This window comes from Somniosus microcephalus, unplaced genomic scaffold (assembly GCF_052327205.1).
Source record: "Somniosus microcephalus isolate GS21.2 unplaced genomic scaffold, FLI_Smic_1.0 unresolved_chr3, whole genome shotgun sequence".
Taxonomy (NCBI): domain Eukaryota; kingdom Metazoa; phylum Chordata; class Chondrichthyes; order Squaliformes; family Somniosidae; genus Somniosus; species Somniosus microcephalus.
Window position 1 is genome coordinate 12327206 of NW_028225181.1, and position 21051 is coordinate 12348256.

Genomic DNA, 21051 nt, shown 5'->3' on the forward strand with positions numbered 1-21051 from the left:
GTATTTGGGCTTCCAAAAGGCATTTGACAAGGTTCCACACAAAAGATCACTGATCAAGATAAAAAATCACGGGATTGGGGGTAATATACTGGCATGGGTGGAAGATTGGCTATCTAATAGAAAACATGGTTTTACGAAGGGGAAGTCATGCTTGACAAATTTGCTCGAATTCTTTGAGGATGTAACATACAGGGTGGATAACGGTGAACCAGTGGATGTAGTGTATTTGGACTTCCAAAAGGCATTTGACAAGGTTCCACACAAAAGATTACTGATCAAGATAAAAAATCACGGGATTGGGGGTAACATACTGGCATGGGTGGAAGATTGGCTATTTAACAGAAAACAAAGAGTTGGGATAAGTGGTTCGTTCTCGGGCTGGCAATCAGTAACTAGTGGTGTCCCACAGGGATCAGTGCTGGGACCCCAACTCTCTACAATCTATATTAATGATTTGGAGGAAGGGACCGAGTGCAAGATATTCAAGTTTGCCGACGATACAAAGATGGGAGGGAAAGCAGTGAGTGAGGAGGACATAAAAAACCTGCAAAAGGACATAGACAGGCTAAGTGAGTGGGCTGAGATTTGGCAGATGCAATATAATGTTGGAAAGTGTGAGTTTATGCACTTTGGCAGAAAAAATCAAAGAGCAAGTTATTATCTGAATGGAGAGAAACTGCAAAGTGCTACAGTACAAAGGGATCTGGGGGTCCTGGTACATGAAACACAAAAAGTTAGTATGCAGGTGCAGCAGGTGATCGGGAAGGCCAATGGAATCTTGGCTTTTATTGCAAGGGGGATGGAGTATAAAAACAGGGAAGTCTTGCTGCAGTTATACAGGGTATTGGTGAGGCCACACCTGGAATACTGCATGCAGTTTTGGTTTCCATATTTATGAAATGATATACTTGCTCTCGAGGCGGTTCAGAGAAGGTTCACTCGGTTGATTGCAGAGATGAGGGGGTTGACGTATGAGGAAAGGTTGAATAGGTTGGGACTCTACTCATTGGAGTTCAGAAGAATGAGAGGCGATCTTATCGAAACATATAAGATTGTGAGGGGGCTTTATCGGGTGGATGCGGTGGGGATGTTTCCACTGATGGGTGAGACTAGAACTAGGGGGCATAATCTTAGAATAAGGGGCTGCCCTTTCAAAACTGAGATGAGGAGAAACTTCTTCACTCAGAGGGTAGTAAATATATGGAAATTGCTACCCCAGAGAGCTGTGGAAGCTGCAACATTAAATAAATTTAAAATGGAGATAGACATTGTCCTTGCAGATAAGGGAATTAGGGGTTACGGGGAGAGGGCAGGGAAGTGGACGTGAGTCTAGATTCAGATCAACCATGATCCTATTGAATGGCGGAGCAGGCCCGAGTGGCCATATGGCCTACTCCTGCTCCTATTTCATATGTTCTTATCACCTCCAAGCTCCCCTCCAAGGCACACACCATTCTTACTTGGAAATATATCATCGTTCATTCATCGCCACTGGGTAAAATTCCTGGAACTCACTCTCTAACAGCATTGTGGTAGTCCGTTCAATACATGGACTGCAGTAGTTCAAGAAGGTGGCTCACCACCACCTTCTCCTGGGAAATTAGGAATGGGCAATAAATGCAGGCGTTGTCAGCGAAGACCATATCCCATGAACAAATTAAACAAAATCTTAGTGAGCCTCGGATGAAATTCTTGGATAGATGCGGAAGCAGTTTGACCCACTCCGCCTATGGTTTGAAGTTCATGGACAGAGACAGGAGCAATGTAAACTAGGTGGCCCAGAGAATACAATTCCTGGACTCAGATAGGAACAGTGTAATATGGCATCCCTGTCAATGAAAATTCCAGATTGAGGCGGGGGAGTGGAAATCTAGGCGGTCCAGGGAACCTAATTCCTGGACTAATGGATGGTGAATGTAATCAATCCGGCCCTCTAATTCGAATGAGGTGTGAGTAGAGCAATCTGCGTGGACATGTGAATTTAATGCCTAGACTGAGGGAGGAACAGTGCAATCCAGGTGGAACTGCGAATGAAATACCTGGAGAGTGCCATCAGCAGTTTAATCTTGGTGGCCCTGGGAATTAAATTCCTGGACTGAGGGAGGAACAGTGTAACCTAATCTGCTCTGGGAATGAAATTGCTGGACTGAGGGAGGAGCAGCAAATCTTGGTAATCTGGGAATAAAATTCCTGGACTGAGGCGAGAGCAGTATTCACTAGGCGGCCCTACGATTGATTTTCCTGAAGTGAGGCGGGAGCAGTGAAATCAGTACGCCCCTGGGAATATAATCCATGGACTGAGGGAGGAGCAGTGTAATGCAGGTGGCTCTGGGAATGTCAGTACTGGACTGAGGCTGGAGCAGTGTAATCTAAGCGGCACTGGGAACGAGAATTCCTGGACTGAGATGGAAGCAGATTACTGCAGGTTGCCCTTGCCATGGAATTAATGGTTTGAGGCGGGATCAGTGTAGTCTAGGCTGTCCTGGGAAATAAATTCATGGTCTGTTGCGGGAGCAAAGCAATATAGGATGCAACTAGATTTACATTACCGGATTGAGGCCGGATTAGTGTAATCTAGACAGACCTGGGAATGCAATTTCTGGACTGAGGCGGGAGCAGTGCAATCTGGACGAGATTCAGGCTTGGGCTGATAAGGGACAAGTTAAATTTGCAACACACAAGTGCCAGGCAATGATTTTCACACAAAAGAGAGAGCCTAACAACCGCCCCTAGATAGTCAACAGCATTACCATCGCCGAATCCCCCACCATCAAAATCCTGGATATCACCATTGAGCAGAAACACAACTGGACCAGCTTCATAAATACTATGGCTGCAAGAACAGGTCAGATGCTGAGTTTTCTGCGTCGAGTGACTCACCTTTTGATTCACCAGAGCCTTCCGCCATCGACAAGGCACAAGTAAGGAGTGTGCTGGAATACTCTGCAGTTGCCTGGATGAGTGTAGCATCAACAACACTCAATAGGCTCGACACCATCCAGGACATAGTAGACCGTTTGGTTGCCACCCCACCATAACCATTCACTCCCTCCACCTTCGGCGTACTGTGGCTGCAGTGTGTACCATGTACAAGATGTACTGCAGCAACTTGCCAAGGCTTCTTCAACAACACCTCTGGAACACTCGACCTCTACCACCTGGAAGGACTAGGGCAGCAGGCTCATGGTAACACCATCACCTCCAAATTCCCCTCAACACCATCCTGAATTGGAAATATATCGCCGTTCCTTCATTGTCGATAGGTCAAAATCCTGGAACTCCCTTTCTAACAGCACTGTGGGAGTACTTTCACCACACTGACTGCAGCGGTTCAATAAGGCGGCTCACCACCACGGTCTCATGGACAATTAGGTATGGGCAATATATGCTGGCCTTGCCAGCGATACCCAAATCCCAGGATCAAATAAAATAAATCTTAGTGACCCTGGAATTTAAATTCCAGGATTACGGCGGGAGCAGCGAAATCTACACTGTCCAGGGGATGAAATTTCTGGATAGAGGCAGGAGTAGTGTAATATAGTCAGCCCTATAGTTGAAATTGCTTGACTCAGGCAGGAGCAGTGAAAAATAGACTGTTCATGGAATTACATTTCTGGATTCAAATGTGAAATGTATAATCTGGGCGGCCTTGAAAATGAAATAACTGGAGTGAGGCGGGAGCAGTGTAAAGTAGGCTGCCCTGGGAATTGAATTCCTTGATTGACGAGGTTTCTGTGTAATCTTGGCGGCCCAGAGAATTAAGCTCCTGGATTGAAGTGGGAGCAGTGAATTCTAGCTAGTCCAGAGAACAAAATTCCTGAACTCAGATAGGAGCAGTATATGTAGGCCTCCTACATTATTGGACTGAGGCGGGGACAGTGTAATCTAGGCAGTGCAAGGGATTTAAAATGCTGGACTGAAGCAAAAGCAGAGTAATCTAGGCGGCCCAGGGAATAACATTCTTGGACTGAGGAGGACGCAATGTATTCTAGCCAGCCCTCGGAATGGAATTACTGAACTGAGGTGGGAGCTGTGTAATCTAGCCAGCCTGGGAATGACATTCCTGGACTGAGGAAGCAGCAATGTAATCCCGGCGGTCCAGGGAATAAATGTCCTGGACTGAAGCCGGAACAGTGGAAACGTGTCAGCCCAGTGAACACCATTCCTGGACTCAGGCCAGTGTGTCATGTGTGATTACAATCTTTCCATCACTGTGTCCATCTCTAAGTTCCTGCCGTTTAGGAATATTTATTGATGGTGACTATTTTTGCCTTGTTAGTCTGGGTTTGAATACATCAGATAACAAGATTGGGGGAATCCAGCCTCCTCTCTTCTTTTATTCATATTGTTTCTGTCACTTTCTCCTCTTTTGTTCACTGGTTGTGTTTAATTCAGGAAGAGAAACTCCATTCTCTTTGATCAATCTCGGTATTTTATGCTCGGCTGAAATATTCCACATTCGGTCACTTTTAATTTAAAACTGTGTACAACATGCTAACCTAGGTTGTGTTGCAATAACGTGTTGATTTGACATTGGGTCACTGAGTGTGTTTGTTCAATGTCTGTAATTAATGCTATTTACAGTGAGGCCTAATTATATCACTCAGGGATTTTGCTCTGCTATAAAGAAGGAGCTCCCTTCACAGTGTGACCTCACACAGTCAGCGCGCTGCCTCCAGCATAAAGACCACCAGCGACTCACAGACCGGAAGATATGGCTGTGCCACCTCCACCGCCCCCTCCGCCTCCCCCGCCCCTTCCTGATAATTGGCTTGAAAATTTGCGGATAGCTAACTTATTTAATGAAATACAAAAGATTTACTACCCAATCCTCGCTACTGTTGGAGTTCCGAGTAAGTTCAATGACCAGTTATGAATTCCATAAACCATGTTACACTGTAATATTATTCTTGCTCTTTACAGTGTGATTTTATTCATTAATGATTTTCTGTGCTTGCATTTCTTGCATCATCTAAATCGTTTAAATGCAAGTCTTTCTTTTTATCAATGTTAATGCATGAGTTGTTGTATAAAAATACTCGGATTGCCTCGCTACAGTTGGTGCTCCTGTTAAGACTCTATATCTAATAATTAATTCTGTTAGTTATGTTTAACAGATTTAATGTTCTTATAATTTCCTCCCCCACCCCGGCAGCCCTCGCTGCTGTTGGTGCCCCTGGTAAATCTCTGTATGCAGCTTTCAATTCTGTAAATAATGCTTAACTGTATTTCTCTCCTTCTTTCCATGTTCCTTGTCATTCCCCATGCTTTCCGCGCTGCTGTCCGCTATTGATTCTGAACGTGATACGGTGTTACCGAGTTTGCAATATTCTATGTTCATTTCAAGCAATGATATTGAACCCAGACTCTTTATTTAACGAATTTCCGTCTGCTATCCACACTGAACATTCCTAACAGATAAGAAAAATGTTTTCTTGGATTAGGAAACTTTTCACGTAATGGCAAAGGTCTTCGACCTGAAACGTTAACTCTGTTTCTCTCTCTCCACAGGTGCTGCCTCACTTGCTGAGTATTTGCAACAGTTTCTGCTTTCATTTCAGATTTCCAGTATCCACAGTATTTTGCTTTTATTTTCGATTAATGATCGGAATGACTATTTAAACAGAGTCACAGGAAGAAAATCCTGGCAGGTCATATTCATATCTTTAAATGTGTGAAATATCCGCTAATCATTCAGTTCCAGTCACTGTCTCTTTTTCCACCAGCTCCAGTTCAGCATTCGTGGCACTGCTTCAGGTAGTTGGAACAGGATTACAAGGATAATTTACATTCTCATAAAATGTTCTTTAGCCAGATTTCAATACAGTAACGTGCAATCTTTGTTTTGAATTTACAATTAAGTCACATACCCGTCTGGCACAGTTCAGTGGATCTCTCAGTGAGACCCAGTGTGGTTCTCTATTGCCTCCTGATGTACTTCAGGATTAACAATCCCAGCTGAGGATAAGACAATCCTTTGATATTTTGTCCTCTAATATTCTCTGCACAAGGTTGGAAACCAACATGTGAAATGTACAAGGATAATTCTCTTCAATTTGTGTTCAGGTACTTTACAAAATCGTTCAGCAGCACTTTGCCTGTTGGATTATTCGTCTGAATTCGATGTTGTTAAATACATTTACTGAGGCATTTATTGCCAATAATAACTATGTATTGCAATTCAGAATCCATTTTTTTGCAATGTTATTTGGAAAATCTTCCTTTCAATGAGCTACAATTTGCGTATTTCAAGAAAAATGCGGTAAACTCAATCCTCAAAGCAAGTCTGACAGCCTAGTTGTCTTTATAACTGCGGTTCATTTGTATTTATCTTAACATGGTCGTATTACATCCGTACATTTTAAATAGAATTGACTGTAATTATTGCATGCCAAGTTTGCAGTTTCTGTGGCATTCATTTACTTTTCTATATATAAAGGATATTCAAACCAAGATCAGGAATCCAAGCGGGATTTCCGAAACCCGAACACAGGGCACAGAAGCGAACTGCACTGCTCAAATTGCTGACTGGTCCTGGGACACGGAGTTCTGTAAGAGTAAAATAACATAGGAACATAGGAAGAGGTGTAACGCATTTAGCCCCTCAAGCCTGTTTCGGCATTTAATGAGATCATGGCTGATCTGCGACCTAACTCCTTATACACGACTTTGCCCCATATCCCCAAATATCCTTGGTTAACACAAATCTATCAATCTCAGCCTTAAAATTGACAATTGATCTAGCATCAACTTCAGTTTTGTGGAAGAGAGTTCCAAACTTCTACCAACCTTTGTGTGTAGAAGTGTTTCCTAATTTCACTCCTGAAAGGTCTGGCTCTAATTTCTAGACGGTGCTCCCTAGTCCTAGAATCCCCAACCAGGGAAAAGAGTCTCTGCCTATCTACCAATCTGTTCATCTTAATAACTTGAAAACTTCGATCAGATCACCCCTTAACCTTCTAGATTCTAAGGAATTCAATCGTAATTTGTGTAATTTCTCCCCATAAATTAACCCTTGGAGTCCGGGTGTCATTCTGGTAAACCTACGCTGCACTTCTTCCAAGGCCAATATATCCTCCCTAAGGTGTGGTGCCCAGAAATGCTCACACTACTCCAGGTGTGATCTAACAAGGACTTTGTATAGATGCAGCATAACCTCTGCCCACTTGTGTTCTCGGGCTTTAGATATAAAGGCCAGCATTCAATTAATGTTTTTGATTATTTTCTGTACCTGTCGATGATACTTTAATGATCTATGTAGATGCTCCCCTGCCTCATTTGAGCGCCACTCGTTTTAGCTTCTCACCATTTAGAAAGTACCCTGTTCGATCCTTATCATGTACAAATTGGAAAACCTGACATTTGAATTCGTTAAAACCCATTTGCCACATTTTTGCCCATTCACTGAATCTATCGATATCCCTTTGTAATTTCATGCTTTCATCAATACTGCCTACATTGCTGCCTAACTTTGTGTCATCCGCAAATTTGGATATATGACGTTCTATGCCATCATCTACGTCGTTAATAAAAACTGTGAATAGTTGAGGCCCTATCTGGTCCTGGGAATGTGTCACACTTTAGAATCATTATTTTATTTGTTACTATTTATTTATTGACAATTTTATTGAGTCCCAGTCTCTGATACAATATTAGTTTCCTTGGGATTTCCGGCATGCTTCTTCCTCTACAGTAAATACTGAAACAAAGTCTGTTTTCAACATGTCCGCCATTTCCTTATCATTGACAATATCACAACTTTCAGTTATGAAGGGTTCAAATTTACTCCTGACCACCCGATCTTCATAATATAATTGTAAAATTTATGTGTGTCGATTTTGATACCCCTTACAAGTTTCTTTTCATAATCCCCTTTGTAGCTCTTAGTAACTGTTTTGTGACCGTTTGCTGTTCTTTGTATCTTTCAAATTCGCCAGGATCTGTGCTACATTTTGCATTTATATAGGCTTTGTCATTTATTTCCATGCTGTCCCTTACCTCTTTAGTCGTCCAGGGCTGTTTATTACAAATAGAGCTCTTGCCCCTCAGGGGTATAGACTGTTTCTGTATTAGCTGAAATTATTTTTTGGACATCACCACTGATTGTCTGTTGTTTTACCCATTAACATTTTTGCCAGTTTACTGTGGACAGTCTCTGCCTCATCCCGTTGAAGTCAGCCTTACCTAAACCTAGAATCCTAGTAGCGGTTTTGCGTATCTCTTCATTGAACTCGATCATGTTCTGATCACTATTAGAAAAATGTTTCATTAGGCTGTTAAGTAAATCTGGCTCATTACTCATTAATAAATCTAACATGGAATGCCCCTTGTTGGTTAAGAACCTATTGCTACAGAACACTATCCTGGACACACTCAATAAATTCACTACATTTCTGAAATGTGCTAATCTGCTTTTCCCAATCTATTCCTGACATACTCTAGTCCTTTGCATCCCTGGTACCTCACCTGATGCTTTATATATGCTGAGCTAAAGGTAGATCTATCATTTCATCTCTCAGTGAGCAAACAGCTGTTACTTTTATGTATGTATTTATTTCATTTCATTTATTGATTAATTATTCAGACAATAAAGATTTACAGATTCAAAGGTAATATAATTAGATTATATCAATGATTGTCGGTAATTAGATTCAGATTTCACCCCGAATTCCATTAAAATGCTGCTTTTGCTGCCAGCCTGATGTAAATCTTCACTGTTTATTACCTTCCGCAGTTAACTTAGTGACCATTGTGATCCTGTCTCGGGGAAAGTGCGGTCTCTCCACATGTGTCACTCACTACCTGGTGGCCATGGCAGCGGCGGATCTACTGGTCATTATCATCGACCTGATATTGAGGCAGATTCCAATTACTTTTAAGAAACGATTTGCTCCTGTGTATTCTATCCCCGTGTGTAATATCCACGCCGTCCTGCTTTATGCAGTCACAGACTGTTCTGTCTGGTTCACTGTCACTTTCACCTTTGATCGTTTTGTGGCAATTTGTTGCCAGAAGCTGAAAACTAAATATTGCACGAAGAAAACGGCTGCTGTGGTTCTAGGAACAGTGACTGTGCTGAGCTGTTTAAAGAACGTTTTCTGGTATTTTATGTTGACAGATGAATATGTGCTAGAGAACACCCCCTGGTTCTGTGATGTAACACTCGAGGTTCAGTTTTCACCGGCCTGGGGGGCAATCGAGTTCCTTCATCATATTCTCACCCCGGGGGTCCCATTTGTTCTGATTCTGCTGCTCAATGCTGTCATCGTCAGACACATTTTAGTGTCCAGCAGAGCCCGCAGGAGACTCCGGGGTCCCAGCAGTGGGGAGCGTCCCAGAGACCCAGAGATGGAGAGCCGAAGGAAATCCATAATTTTACTGTTTGCTATTTCGTGCAATTTCATCCTGTTATGGTCTGTGATTATGGTCTATTCTATATATAACCGGGTGTGGCGATTGGTGGATTATTTTGTGTCTCTACCTATATATTTTCCAGGTTTGGGACAAATGCTCCAGCTACTGAGTTGCTGCACAAACACTTGCATTTATGCCGTGACACAGACTAGGTTCAGACAGCAGTTGAAAAATGTGTTGGAATATCCCTTTACTTTAATTGTAAAACTCATTAAAGAATGAGATGAACTGAAGAAGTTCCTGCATCAGAACGTAACCCCATCTCATATTCTGTCCAGCCCAATCTAACCGCAGGGCCAGTGATATATGTTAGTATTAGCACACTCACTGACACACTGTCTGCATCATAACCCAGCGGCTGAGACATCCTATGAAATGTAAAACACTGCCACTGACCTCAGAAATATTAGCACACTGAAAGTGGTAACTGGTTTATATTAACACACTCACTGGAACACTCTGATCATACTGTTATACTGCCAAACGCTGATAGTAATCAACAAAATACTCCCCCAGATTCGCTGCTCATATTTACAATGAAACCCCCGGTAAATATTAACCCAGTCCATGTTCAAATATTAACTGAATCACAGAACACCGCACAAATATGAAAATACCGGCAGAGACATTCTTTGTGCAATGACATTCTCCAACACAACCACAATAAATATAAACACAAGCATAGAGACACATTTTTCATTGTATTACACTGTCATCGGTGTCCTGTGGAAAAATCTCACCCACTCTCTCGCCTGGCATGCCCCACATCACTCTTTCTCTCACACTCTATGTCTGCAATTGTAACATTTACTGCTGCATCAAAATTCCACAATGTACTGCTGCCCTCCCCATTGTAGCATTTACTGCCGCCTCCCAATTCCACAATGTACTGCTGCCCTCCCCATTGTAGCATTTACTGCCGCCTCCCAATTCCACAATGTACTGCTGCCCTCCCCAATTGTACCATTTACTGCCACCTCCCAATTCCACAATGTACTGCTGCCCTCCCCAATTGTACCATTTACTGCCACCTCCCAATTCCACAATGTACTGCTGCCCTCCCCAATTGTACCATTTACTGCTGCCTCCCAATTCCACAATGTACTGCTGCCCTCCCCAATTGTACCATTTACTGCCACCTCCCAATTCCACAATGTACTGCTGCCCTCCCCAATTGTACCATTTACTGCCACCTCCCAATTCCACAATGTACTGCTGCCCTCCCCAATTGTACCATTTACTGCCACCTCCCAATTCCACAATGTACTGCTGCCCTCCCCAATTGTACCATTTACTTCCACCTCCCAATTCCACAATGTACTGCTGCCCTCCCCAATTGTACCATTTACTGCCACCTCCCAATTCCACAATGTACTGCTGCCCTCCCCAATTGTACCATTTACTGCTGCCTCCCAATTCCACAATGTACTGCTGCCCTCCCCAATTGTACCATTTACTGCCACCTCCCAATTCCACAATGTACTGCTACCCTCCCCAATTGTATCATTTACTGCCTCCTCCCAATTCCACAATATCCTGCTGCCCTCCCCAATTGTACCATTTACTGCCACCTCCCAATTCCACCATGTACTGCTGCCCTCCCCAATTGTACCATTTACTGCTGCCTCCCAATTCCACAAAGTACTGCTGCCCTCCCCAATTGTACCATTTACTGCCGCCTCCCAATTCCACAATGTACTGCTGCCCTCCCCAATTGTACCATTTACTGCTGCCTCCCAATTCCACAATGTACTGCTGCCCTCCCCAATTGTACCATCTACTGCTGCCTCCCAATTCCACAATGTACTGCTGCCCTCCCCAATTGTACCATTTACTGCCGCCTCCCAATTCCACAATGTACTGCTGCCCTCCCCAATTGTACAATTTACTGCCACCTCCCAATTCCACAATGTACTGCTGCACTCCCCAATTGTACCATTTACTGCTGCCTCCCAATTCCACAATGTCCTGCTGCCCTCCCCAATTGTACCATTTACTGCCAACTCCCAATTCCACAATATACTGCTGCCCTCCCCAATTGTACCATTTACTGCCGCCTCCCAATTCCACAATGTACTGCTGCCCTCCCCAATTGTACCATTTACTGCCAACTCCCAGTTCCACAAAGTACTGCTGCCCTCCCCAATTGTACCATTTACTGCCAACTCCCAATTCCACAATATACTGCTGCCCTCCCCAATTGTACCATTTACTGCTGCCTCCCAATTCCACAATGTACTGCTGCCCTCCCCAATTGTACCTTTACTGCAGCCTCCCAATTCCACAATGTACTGCTGCCCTCCCCAATTGCACCATTTACTGCCACCTCCCAATTCCACAATGTACTGCTGCCCTCCCCAATTGTACCATTTACTGCCACCTCCCAATTCCACAATATACTGCTGCCCTCCCCAATAGTACCATTTACTGCTGCCTCCCAATTCCACAATGTACAGCTGCCCTCCCCAATTGTACCATTTACTGCCGCCTCCCAATTCCACAATGTACTGCTGCCCTCCCCAATTGTACCATTTACTGCCGCCTCCCAATTCCACAATGTACTGCTGCCCTCCCCAATTGTACCATTTACTGCCGCCTCCCAATTCCACAATGTCCTGCTGCCCTCCCCAATTGTACCATTTACTGCCGCCTCCCAATTCCACAATGTACTGCTGCCCTCCCCAATTGTACCATTTACTGCCACCTCCCAATTCCACAATGTACTGCTGCCCTCCCCAATTGTACCATTTACTGCCACCTCCCAATTCCACAATGTACTGCTGCCCTCCCCAATTGTACCATTTACTGCCACCTCCCAATTCCACAATGTACTGCTGCCCTCCACAATTGTACCATTTACTGCCGCCTCCCAATTCCACAAAGTACTGCTGCCCTCCCCAATTGTACCATTTACTGCCACCTCCCAATTCCACAAAGTACTGCTGCCCTCCCCAATTGTACCATTTACTGCCTCCTCCCAATTCCACAATGTACTGCTGCCCTCCCCAATTGTACCATTTACTGCCACCTCCCAATTCCACAAAGTGCTGCTGCCCTCCCCAATTGTACCATTTACTGCCACCTCCCAATTCCACAATGTACTGCTGCCCTCCCCAATTGTACCATTTACTGCCGCCTCCCAATTCCACAAAGTGCTGCTGCCCTCCCCAATTGTACCATTTACTGCCACCTCCCAATTCCACAATGTACTGCTGCCCTCTCCAATTATACCATTTACTGCCACCTCCCAATTCCACAATGTACTGCTGCCCTCCCCAATTATACCATTTACTGCTGCCTCCCAATTCCACAAAGTACTGCTGTGTTCTTATCATGTCCAATTTATCATTTAACTGTAGCGTCATTCTTCTGTTTGTCGCTTATCATTTCCAATTTTACAATTAACTGTAACTTTATATCCCTACATCTTGCTCATCATCTCCAATTTAATAATTAACTATAACTTTATCCCCTGTGAATTGGTTACCATGTTTAAATTGGACAGGGAATAAATAGAGTTACGGAAAAGGAGCGAAAAGTGAGTGGTACTGTTATTTCCCCTTCACATTAAACATAACCAGGGCAGGTACAGCACGGGTTCGATATGAAGAAAAGAACACTCTACACTGTCCCATCAATCACTTCCTTGGCAAACACAGCACGAGTAAGATACAGAGTAAGTTTCCCTCTTCACTGCACCATCAAACGCGCCCAGCGCAGGTTCAGTATGCATTAGATAGAGTAAATGTCCCCCTACACTGTGCCATCAAAAATATTAAAGGGCTGGTAGAGCACGCGTTAGATACAGTGAAAAATTATCTCTACACTGTCGCAGCAAACAGTCCCAGGGCAGGTACAGCACGGATTAGGTACAGAGTAAAGCTCCCTCTGCACTATCCCAACAAACATTCAGGGCATGTATTGCACGGGCTAGATAAAGAGTAAATGTCCCTCTACACTTGCCCATCAAACACTACCAGGGCAGGTGCTGCACGGGTTAGGTAGAGTAAAGCTCCTTCTACAATCTCCCACCAAACACTCCTAGGACAGCTACAGCGCGGGTTAGATACAGAGTAAAGCTCAAACACACGCAGTGCACAGCTCACTTGACACTACCCAATGAAGCACAACCAGGTCAGGTACAGCATGGGGTTAATACAGAATGAAGATCCCTCTACCTGTGTCAAGCACTCCCAGGTGATATATTGGCAAGGTTTATCTATGAGTAAAGCTCCACTTAACTACTCACATCAAAGTCCGAGCCTGACGGCAGATCTTGATCAGCTCCCAGTGTCTGGTTAACTCTCACTTCGGTAAAATCGTGGATTATGGCATTCTCAGTAAAGTTCCTCACCTTCCCAATCATTGATGAGGGTTTCCTTTTATCCTGTCTCCAATACTGAGTGTCTCGTTCCCGCCGGGTCTGCTCTTTGCAGCCAGCAATATTTCTCCAGTCCCAGTGAGCATGGCAATGATTCACCTTCTCTCTCTCCATCTGCCTGAGATTTTGCTCATTGCCAGAGACTCAACAGAGAAATTATTCATTTTAATTCCAGAATATATACCTTGAATACAATTGGGCTGCTTTTGTCACAGTGATCATAGTTAATTTGAATATATTTGTAATTAATTAATATATATGAATTACTTACTTCAATGTTAAGTTGATCTATACTGCCCTTTGCCCTGTTTATTGGGACTAAACTCATTCCCAGTGTCATCAAGCACTCCAGCTCCTCCCACACTGACATCCCACTGATGGGCTATAATCAGGGGTGGGGACTTGTCAGCTGGTGGCATCACAAAGGAATCGGGAGCCAATCACACAGCAGCCAGGAACAATGTCACAAAGACGCCGGAGCCCCTCCCTCTCGAGATGTCACTGGGTCACATTGACCAGGCTCTGCTCCTGGTGTGCAGTCTCACTGGGCATGAACACAGGTTGTACAATAAGCCTCATCTCCGACCCCGCTCCCATGTTCTGGGACTCCAGGCAGGGCGCACAGACTTCCAAAATAACCTCTCATGAATTCACCCTCCAATCCTCCAAAGGTCAGGTCCCATTATTCCATGGCCACCGCCCCCCCTCCATTGTCCATCTCTCGCATTATAAACCCTGTAGTCTCTCTCCTGCATTGGCAGTGAGAGGCAGTTTGATGTATTTCTCTTGGGACGTGGCAGGGATATTACAAACTATTCTGTGTTCTGAAACCAGTCTATTCCCTGCAACAAGAAGGGCATCAGAGGCAATAAGTGAAGTGATCATCAGGGGGATCAAGGGCTGTGACCATCGGAGCAATAATTGGAGGGGTACATCTTGGCAGATAATGGATAAAGCTCCTGGTACAATGTCCCCGCAAACAAGGGAAGAATAGATAACGCATTACTAAAGATGAGAGGGTACGGTACTACCCGGTAAATAACAATTAACGAAGAGTAGGTAAGGTGAGGTGCAGCACGTGTTATATGAAAAGTAAAACTCTCTCTCAATTGTTCCATCAAAAAAAGACCAACAACTTACATTTATATCGTGCTTTTAACGTAATAAAATGTCCCAAGACGCTTCAGAGAAGTGTTATCAAAAAACACTTCACACCGAGCCGTTTGAGGAGATGTTCGGGTAGGTGAACAATAGCTTGTTCAATGATGTAGATTTTTAGAAGCATCTTAAATGAGGAAATAGAAATGGAGAGATTTAGGGAAGGAATTCCAGAGCCTAGGACATAAGGCAGCTGAAGGCAAGACCGACAATGGTGGAGACAATTAAATTTGGGATGTTCAAAAGATCAGAATAGGCGGTGTGCAGAGGCCGAGTTGGATTAAAGGGCTGGAGGAGATTGCAGAGATAAGGAGATGTGAGGCCGTGGAGGGATTTCAAATCAAGGATGAGAATTTTAAAATCCAGGCATTCTTTAAGTGGGAGCCAATGTAGGTCAGCAAACACTGAAGTGATGGATGAGTGGGACTTGGTGCAAGTTTGGACACGTATGGCAGAGTTTTGGATGACCTCCTGTTCATGGATTGCAGAATGAGGGAGGCCAGCCAGGAGTGTGTTGGAATAGTTAAGTCTAGATGTGAGACAGGCGTGGACGTGAGATTTGGCAGCAGGTATTTTGAGACAAGGGCAGAGACGGGCGATGTTACAAAGGTGGAAATGGGCGGTTTCAGTGATAGAATGTATAGGGAGTAGGAACCATGTCTGTGACTCCCTGGTCTACTCGTACATCACCCCCAACACCTCTTTCCCTGGCACCTTCCCATGCAAGCGCAGGACATGCAACACATGCCATTTAGCTCCGTCTTTGCCACTGTCCGGCGACCCAAACACTCCTTCCTGGTGAAACAGCGGTTTGGTTGTACTTCTTGCAATTTAGTACACTGTATTCGCTGCTCACGATGCGGCCTCCTCTACGTTGGGGAGACCTAATGAAGATTGGGTGACCGCTTTGCCGAACTCCTCTTCATTCTATATTTTAAACCTGAGCTTCTGGTCGCCTGTAACTTTAATTCTCAGCTCGACTCCCACTCAGAGCTCACCGTCCTCGGCCTCTCACACTGTTCCAATGAAGCTCAACATAAGCTCGAGGAACAGCACCTCATCTTTCGATTAGGCACTTTACAGCCTTCTGGACTCAACATCGAGTTCAACAATGTCAGGCCATAACCTCTACCCCTATCAATTTTTCCATATCTTTTCTCTCTCTCACATTCCAGCTATCTTTCATTCTGCCATCGCCATTTACACTTCATCTAAAGCAATCTATTGTTTCTTAAGCTGTCCCGTTAGCATCTCCTATTGCCTTGCACCATCGTCCCTTTTGTCTCTTAATCTCTCCTGCCTTCCATCCTATCACAGACCTTCCCTTCTGTTCTTTCCTCCCCTCTCCCCTTTCCCTGCCCCTACCCTGGCTTACAAACCTGTTCCATCTCCAGCTTTCTCCATTTCTGACGAAGTGTCCTCGACCTGAAAAATTAACTCTGTTTCTCTCTCCACAGATGCTGCCTGACCGGCTGAATATTTACAACATTTTCTGTTTTTATTTCAGATTTCCAGCAGCCGCAGTATTTTGCTTTTGAGGATGTAGGAAGCTCCATTCGAAATCAAACATAACACCAAGGTTGCGAGTAGACTTGGTCAGCCTTAGAGAGTTGCTGGGGAGCGAGATCGAATCAGTGTAAAGTGAACAGAGTTTATGGTGTGAACCGAACGCAATGGCTTTGGCCTTTCTGATATTTAATTGGATGAAATTTCTATTCTTCCAGTGCTGGATGTCGGACAAGCAGTCTGATAGTATAGAGGTGGTGGAGGGTTCGAGCGAGTTGGTGATGGGGTAGAGCTGGGTATCATCAGCGTAAATGTGAAAACTCATGTTAGTGTTGTTGGATAATGTCACCGGGGTGCAGCATGTAGATGAGAAATAGGAGGGGGCCAAGGAGAGATCCTTGTGTGAGACGAGAGGTGACTGTGCAGGATCGGAAAGTGATTCCATTGCAGGAGATTCTATGGTTATGGCTTGAAAGATAGGGATGAAACCAAGGCGAGTACAGTCAAACCCAGCTGGACGACGGTGGAGAGGCCTTGGAGCAGAATTTTGTGGACAACCGTGTCAAAGGCTGCAGATGAGAAGCGATAGATTACCTTTGTCAGAGACAATTAGGATGTCATTTGTGACCTTGGTAAGAACAGTTTCAGTACTGTGGCAGGGGTGGAAGCCTGATTGGATGGAATCAAAGAAGGAGTTCTGAGGGAGATGGGCACTGATTTGGGAGGCGACAACACGTTCAAGAATATTGGAGAGGAAAGGGGGCTATGAGATGGGCCGATAGTTTAAAGGACAGAGGGCGGAAGGGTTTCTTTTGATGTGAGGGGTGATGACAGCAGATTTTCAGGAAAGGGTGACAACATCAGAGGAGAGAGAACAGTTAACAATATCCGCTAACTTTGGATTCAGGAAGGAAAGTTCGGTTATCAGCAATTTAGTAGAAATATGGTCGAGAGAGCAGGAGGTCTGTCTCATTGATAGCATGAGCTCGGAGGGGCATGAGGGGTGTCCGGAGAGAAACTGGAGAAATATATACATTTAGGATTAGGGCCAGGGGACATGCAGAGGTAGTAAGATCCCGTGGGATAGGGGAAGAGTAGGAATTAATAGCAGAAGCAGTTGAACTGATTGTTGTCGATTATTTATAACAAACAAGTCCTTGAGCTCCTCACATTTATTGCTGGAGATGAGGAGGGAGGAGGCGGGGGACGGTGGTTTGAGAAGACGGTAAGTGGTGGAGAAGGGAAGCCTGGTGTCATTGTTGTCATTCTGGATGGTTTTAGTGATGGAAAGTAGGACCGATAGAGCTTTGTAGGATCTAGTCTAATCTGATGATGGATGATTAGACCAGTTGTCTGCCAAAGACAATCAAGTCTGCATCCCGTGGACATAAGGGAGTGGAGATGAGGGGAATAGCAGGGGGAATGACTCGGGTGAGAGAGTGTAATGATTTTAGTCAAGACAGGGGCATAATGGGGGTGTAGAGAATGTGATTGAATCAGTCGTGGTGAATAGTAGGCCAAAGGCGAGCTAGCTGGGAATTAGAAAGTGCAGTCGTGAGGGATTGAGGGAGAGCATTTTCCCGGGGCGGATACGAAAATAAAAGAGGTTAGTAGGGGAATGGTGAATATGGGTAGAGAGTGATATAGAAAAAACGTACAGGATTAATCTCTTCCATATGAGGAATGTGTCACTCTTAGGCAATGAATCTGTAAGCTGGAATTTTAATCGGCACTGCTGGAGATAAAATATCGTCAAGATAAATCCCTTCCTTTCCAGTAATAGAATTCGACTCAGGGTCACTGAGCTGGAGTGCGAGTTGAAGATACTCCAAAACATAAGAGAGGTGGAGGAATTTCTGGACAGTTTTATCCACAATACAATCACACCCCAGACGAAATCACAGGTTCAGGATAGGGAGGGTGGGACATTTAGGGAGGCGGGTAGTGGAGATTTAGGAGAGGTTGAGCAGGAGCTCCCACAGACACTGGTCCTGTCCGACAGGTGCAAAGTACTCACTACCTGTGAGGACAAGGAGAAAGACTGCAGTGAGGACAGCCACAATGCACACCAAGGCACCGTTGCTCAGAGGGGGCGGGGGGGTCGCGGGGTGAAGAGCTGAATAGAAATGCCGTAGTAATCGGGGATTCTATAATTAGGGGGATAGATAGCGTCCACTGTAGCCAATAATGAGAGTCGCGAAGTGTGTGTTGCCTACCCAGTGCCACGGTAAGGGATATCTCACGGCAGCTGGAGAGGAACTTGGACAGGGAAGAGGTAAATCCAGTTGTCATGGTCCATGTTGGAACAATTAACCTAAGTAAGGGCAGGGAGGAGGTCCTGCTGAAAGAATATCAGGAGTTAGGATTAAATTAAAAAGCAGTAACTCGAGGGGAATAATTTCTGGATTACTGCCAGAGCCATGTGTAAATTGGCATAGAAGCAGATAGATCAGAAGAATTAACACGTGGCTAAAGGGCTGGTGTGGGAAAGAGGGGTTCTTTTTCATTGGACACTGGTACCAGTTCTGGGACAGGAAGGACCTGTAGCGAGGGGACGGGCTCCACCTGAACCAGAATGGGACACACGTCCTAGCAGAAAGGGCAAATTAGAAGGTGGTAAAGGGTTTAAATTAGTATAATGGGGGGGGGGGAGAGATCTACAATAAGCGTAAACTGCCTAAATACAAACAAAGCAGGAAAAAAGCGCATAGGAACGAATAAAGGGAGGGAGCACACTGATGGCAAGGGTAAAAATAGAGATATGGAGCAGGAGTCTACAAAGCTGGTTAAACATAAAGTGAGAGGAAATCCTATTAAAATGAGATAAACTGTCTGTATATCAATGCACACAGCGTCCATAATAAAACAGGGAGCTGGAGGTTCACATGTGTTGCGAGGAACCAGACAAGGTAGGGTTCACTGAGACATGGCTGCAGAAAAACTGGACTGGGAATTAAACATTGCAGGGTAAAACCTATTTAGAAAAGACAGGGAAGGAAAAAGGGGAGCTGGAGTAGCTTTTCTTATTCGGGATAACATAACGGCAGTAAAAAAAAGTGACACAGATATCAGCAAACCAAGCACTAGGAAGTATTTCTAGATGGATAGAACTGAAATTTAGGAATGTTATGCTGAACCTGTATCGAACCTTGGTTAGACCACACTTGGAGGACTGCGTGCAGTTCTGGTCGGCATATTATAAAAAGGCTACAGAGGCACTGGAGAGGGTGCAGAGAATATTGATAAGACTGATACCAGAAATGCCAGGGTATACATATCAGGAAAGAATGAATAGGTTGGCTCTCTTTTCTCTTGATAAAATAGGCTGAGCGGTGACCGAATAGATGTCTTTTAAATTATGAAAGGTTCTGTTAGAGCAGATACAGAGAGAATGTTTCCACGTGAGGAAGAGCATAACTAGAGGCCACCAAGAAATCCAATAGGGAATTCAGAAGAAACATCTTTACCCAAAGACTGGTGAGAATGTGGAACTCGCTACCACAGGGAGTGGTTTAAGCAAATAGCATAGGTGCATTTAAGGGGAGGCTGGACAAGTATTTGAGGGTTATGCTGATAGATTTCGATGAGGAAAGACGGGAAGAGGCTTGTGTGGAGCATATACACCTGCATGGTCTGGTTGGGCCGAATGGCCTGTTTCTGTGCCGTATATTCGATATAATCCTATGTAATCATAGAATCACATCAACTTACAGCAGAAGGAGTCCATTCAGTCAGTCATGTCCACGCTGGCTCTCTGGAAGAACAGTGGTGCTTTGACCCCTGACCCCACGTATTGCTGAAACCTGGTAATTGCTCCTCCTCAAGAAACTATGCAACCGCCTTTAAAATTATTGAAGTAATCAGCTTCTGTCTCCTTTCAAGTGGAGCATCACAGGGCCCAACAACTCTGAGTGAAAACAAGTCTCCTCATCTCCCCTCGGGATCTTTTCCCAATGGTTTTAAATCTAGGACCTCTGGTTATTAATCCACTCGCCAGAGGGAGTAGGTTGTCTCTCTAAAAACCTCCCATCTTCCTGAAAACCTCGATTATGTCACCTCTTCACATTCTCTGTTCCAAGGAGCAGTCCTAACTCCTCCAACATCTCTTCAAAGCTGAAGCTCATCTTTCAAGATTCACCAGACTGAGACCTGGGATGGCAGGAATGACGTATGTAGAGAGATTGTGTCGATTAGGCTTGTGTTCGCTAGAGTTTAGAAGAAGGAGAGGGGATCTCATTGAAACTTATAAAATTCTAACAGGACTAGACAGACTAGGTGCGTGAAGGATGTTCCCGATGGTGGGGGAGTCCAGAACCAGGGGCCACAGTCTAAGGTTAAGGGGTAAGCCATTTAGGACTGAGATGAGGCGGAATTTCTTCACCCAGAGAGTGGTGAACCTGTGGAATTCTCTACCACAGAAGGCCATTGAGGCCAATTCATGAATTATAGTTAAGAAGGAGTTAAATATATTTCATAAGGCTAAGGAAATCAAGGGATATGGGGAGAATGCAGGGACAGGGTACTGAATTTGGATGACCAGTCATGATCTCATTAAATGACGGAAAAGGCTCGAGTGGTCGAATGGCCTACTC

At 44.6% G+C, this 21051-nt stretch overlaps 1 protein-coding gene across 1 annotated transcript; it reads left to right on the forward strand.

Moving 5' to 3' along the window:
* The first annotated feature begins 4670 nt into the window (after window positions 1-4670).
* LOC147091201 (putative G protein-coupled receptor 139) lies at window positions 4671-20605 on the forward strand. The gene is made up of 3 exons (XM_085976477.1): window positions 4671-4853; window positions 8735-9413; window positions 20539-20605. The coding sequence occupies exons 1-3, from the start codon at window positions 4715-4717 to the stop codon at window positions 20603-20605; spliced, it is 885 nt and encodes a 294-aa protein (XP_085832603.1). The 5' UTR covers window positions 4671-4714.
* The last annotated feature ends 446 nt before the right edge of the window (window positions 20606-21051 follow it).